At 35.6% G+C, this 2,123-nt stretch overlaps 1 protein-coding gene across 1 annotated transcript; it reads left to right on the forward strand.

The window, feature by feature from the left end:
• Window positions 1-218: 218 nt before the first annotated feature.
• On the forward strand, window positions 219-1,878 carry LOC131032126 (xyloglucan endotransglucosylase protein 1). The gene is made up of 4 exons (XM_057963053.2): window positions 219-372; window positions 1,000-1,100; window positions 1,203-1,396; window positions 1,485-1,878. The coding sequence occupies exons 1-4, from the start codon at window positions 219-221 to the stop codon at window positions 1,852-1,854; spliced, it is 819 nt and encodes a 272-aa protein (XP_057819036.1). The 3' UTR covers window positions 1,855-1,878.
• The last annotated feature ends 245 nt before the right edge of the window (window positions 1,879-2,123 follow it).

The following is a 2,123-nucleotide window of genomic DNA, read 5'->3' on the forward strand; positions in this document are numbered from 1 at the left end:
GTTGTCAGTTAAGCGGCAAACGCGTAAAACCATTCTGATAGGATGTCAATATCTCACTCAAAATTTTATGGTTGTATAAGCCCAAGGCATTCATATAAATATATGCGATCGATGGTCTTTTCTCAAAGCTCGATACATTTGATTTTCTCCCATTGAACATTATTCATTGGGAGATCAGAGCTTTTACCTGCTTAATTTCCAGAGCTGATAGTAATTCCATGGCCATACTTCTCTATATACTGAATATATGCTTTGCTTTCACTCTTGCTTCTGCAAGTATTTCCACCAACGTTGACATCTTATATGGTGCTGATCACATCAAAGTGCTTGACCATGGCCGGGAAATGCAGCTTAGTCTTGATCAAAGTTCGGGTATAAAAACTCTACATACTTTCCCCATGAATGTTTGTCTTACAACTTTATATGAAGCAATTGATTCGTAATTTTTACAAACTTGACAAGTGGTTTTCAAAAGTTTGTTCTGTTTTTATTTTAACATTTTGTTTAAATGTTAAAATGATTTTCAGTTTTGTGTGTTTTAGGTCTGATCCAGTTTTATGATGTTGTATTTGAGTTATTCGGTGTACGTTTTTTCTTTGTTTTGTAATGGGTTGGGGACTTTCTCCACTTGTAATAATCAATAATATTTTATTTAAATAGTAATTGTAAGCGTAGATTTTAAAAAGTATATTCTATTGTTTGATTTGTGTAAGTGATTTATCTTAAATCACACTAATAACTGAATCTTATTAGAGAAGCATCTGTAGTTTCAGATGAGCCACTTAAGCAAGGGCCTGATTCAAACAGTACTTACCTCTTAATTTGATTTATTTAAATGACTCATCTTAAATCACATTGACAAATAGATCTTACTAGAAAAAGAAATGTGATCTCAAATGAATGACTTGAACAATTGACAAACCTAGAATGATTGTGATCCTCTAGAATATCTTTTCCTATCCCTTATTACTTATCTGTTTTATTGTATATGATTTCCAGGCTCGGGGATTCAGTCGAAGAATGAATATCTGTTTGGGAAATTCGACATGAAAATCAAGTTGAATCCCAAGGACTCTGCAGGCACTGTAACATCTTACTACGTAAGTCAAGCAGTTCAACATGTTATTCGAATTGGTAGTGCTCATGAGTTGGGTCATGTTAATACTGAGTAACTTACCAATTGTATAAATTAATGGGTGCAGCTGTCGTCCCAAGGGTCCAACCACGATGAATTAGACTTTGAGTTCCTTGGGAATTTGAGTGGATCTCCCTACATTATGCAAACAAATGTTTTCTCAAATGGCGGGGGCAATCGGGAAGTTAAGTTTTTCCTGTGGTTTGATCCCACCGAGGCTTTCCACACATACACTGTTCTATGGAATCCACACAGAATTATGTAAGTATATATATACATAGCTGTTTACAGTACAATTTTAGTTGCAATCAATTATAGCAAATGATGTTATGGTGTGATTGGTTTGCAGATTTTATGTGGATTCGATTCCGGTTAGTGTGTTTAAGAACAAGGAGAAAGTGGGTGTACCATATCCCAATAAGCAAGGGATGAGAATGTATTCCACCATATGGAACGGATCTAATTGGGCAACTAGAGGGGGGACAGTGAAGATCGATTGGAGCAAAGCCCCCTTCATCGCTAACTACAGAAGTTACTGGGCAAATGCCTGCGTATTTGGTAAGTATTGCCCTCCCACTTCTCCATGGATGGGGGAAGGATTGAACGGGAATCAAAAGAAATTACTCAAGTGGGTACGCAAGCATTATATGATTTATGATTACTGCTCGGATATAAAAAGATTTCCCAGGGGTTTCCCACGGGAATGCTTGAGGAATTGATAAATTTGAACTGATTTAAACAAATGGGTCAGCAGAAGAGAGAAGTTTCTCATTTAATTCTCTTGCCAATTCGTTCGTGCATTCATTTGTTTCAATAATTATTTGAGAATGATTAACCCGGATCGTTCTCACATTGTTTTCTAAATCTGTTTCTTAAGCAAGATTGAAGTCCCACAAACCGAAAAAATATAAAATCACAAAAACTTATAATTGAATCTATAGCTTCCAATTTGAATCTATAGCTTGCTTAGCTACAAATATTATATGGT

This window comes from Cryptomeria japonica, chromosome 4, assembly GCF_030272615.1.
Source record: "Cryptomeria japonica chromosome 4, Sugi_1.0, whole genome shotgun sequence".
In the NCBI taxonomy this organism is placed as follows: domain Eukaryota; kingdom Viridiplantae; phylum Streptophyta; class Pinopsida; order Cupressales; family Cupressaceae; genus Cryptomeria; species Cryptomeria japonica.

Excerpts from the sequence above, each read along its gene's own strand:
- LOC131032126 (XM_057963053.2), top strand. The coding sequence starts at position 219 with ATGGCCATACTTCTCTATATACTGAATATATGCTTTGCTTTCACTCTT. Across the intron at positions 373-999 it reads TAGTCTTGATCAAAGTTCGG|GCTCGGGGATTCAGTCGAAG; the intron begins GTATAAAAACTC and ends TATGATTTCCAG. Across the intron at positions 1,101-1,202 it reads GCACTGTAACATCTTACTAC|CTGTCGTCCCAAGGGTCCAA; the intron begins GTAAGTCAAGCA and ends TAATGGGTGCAG.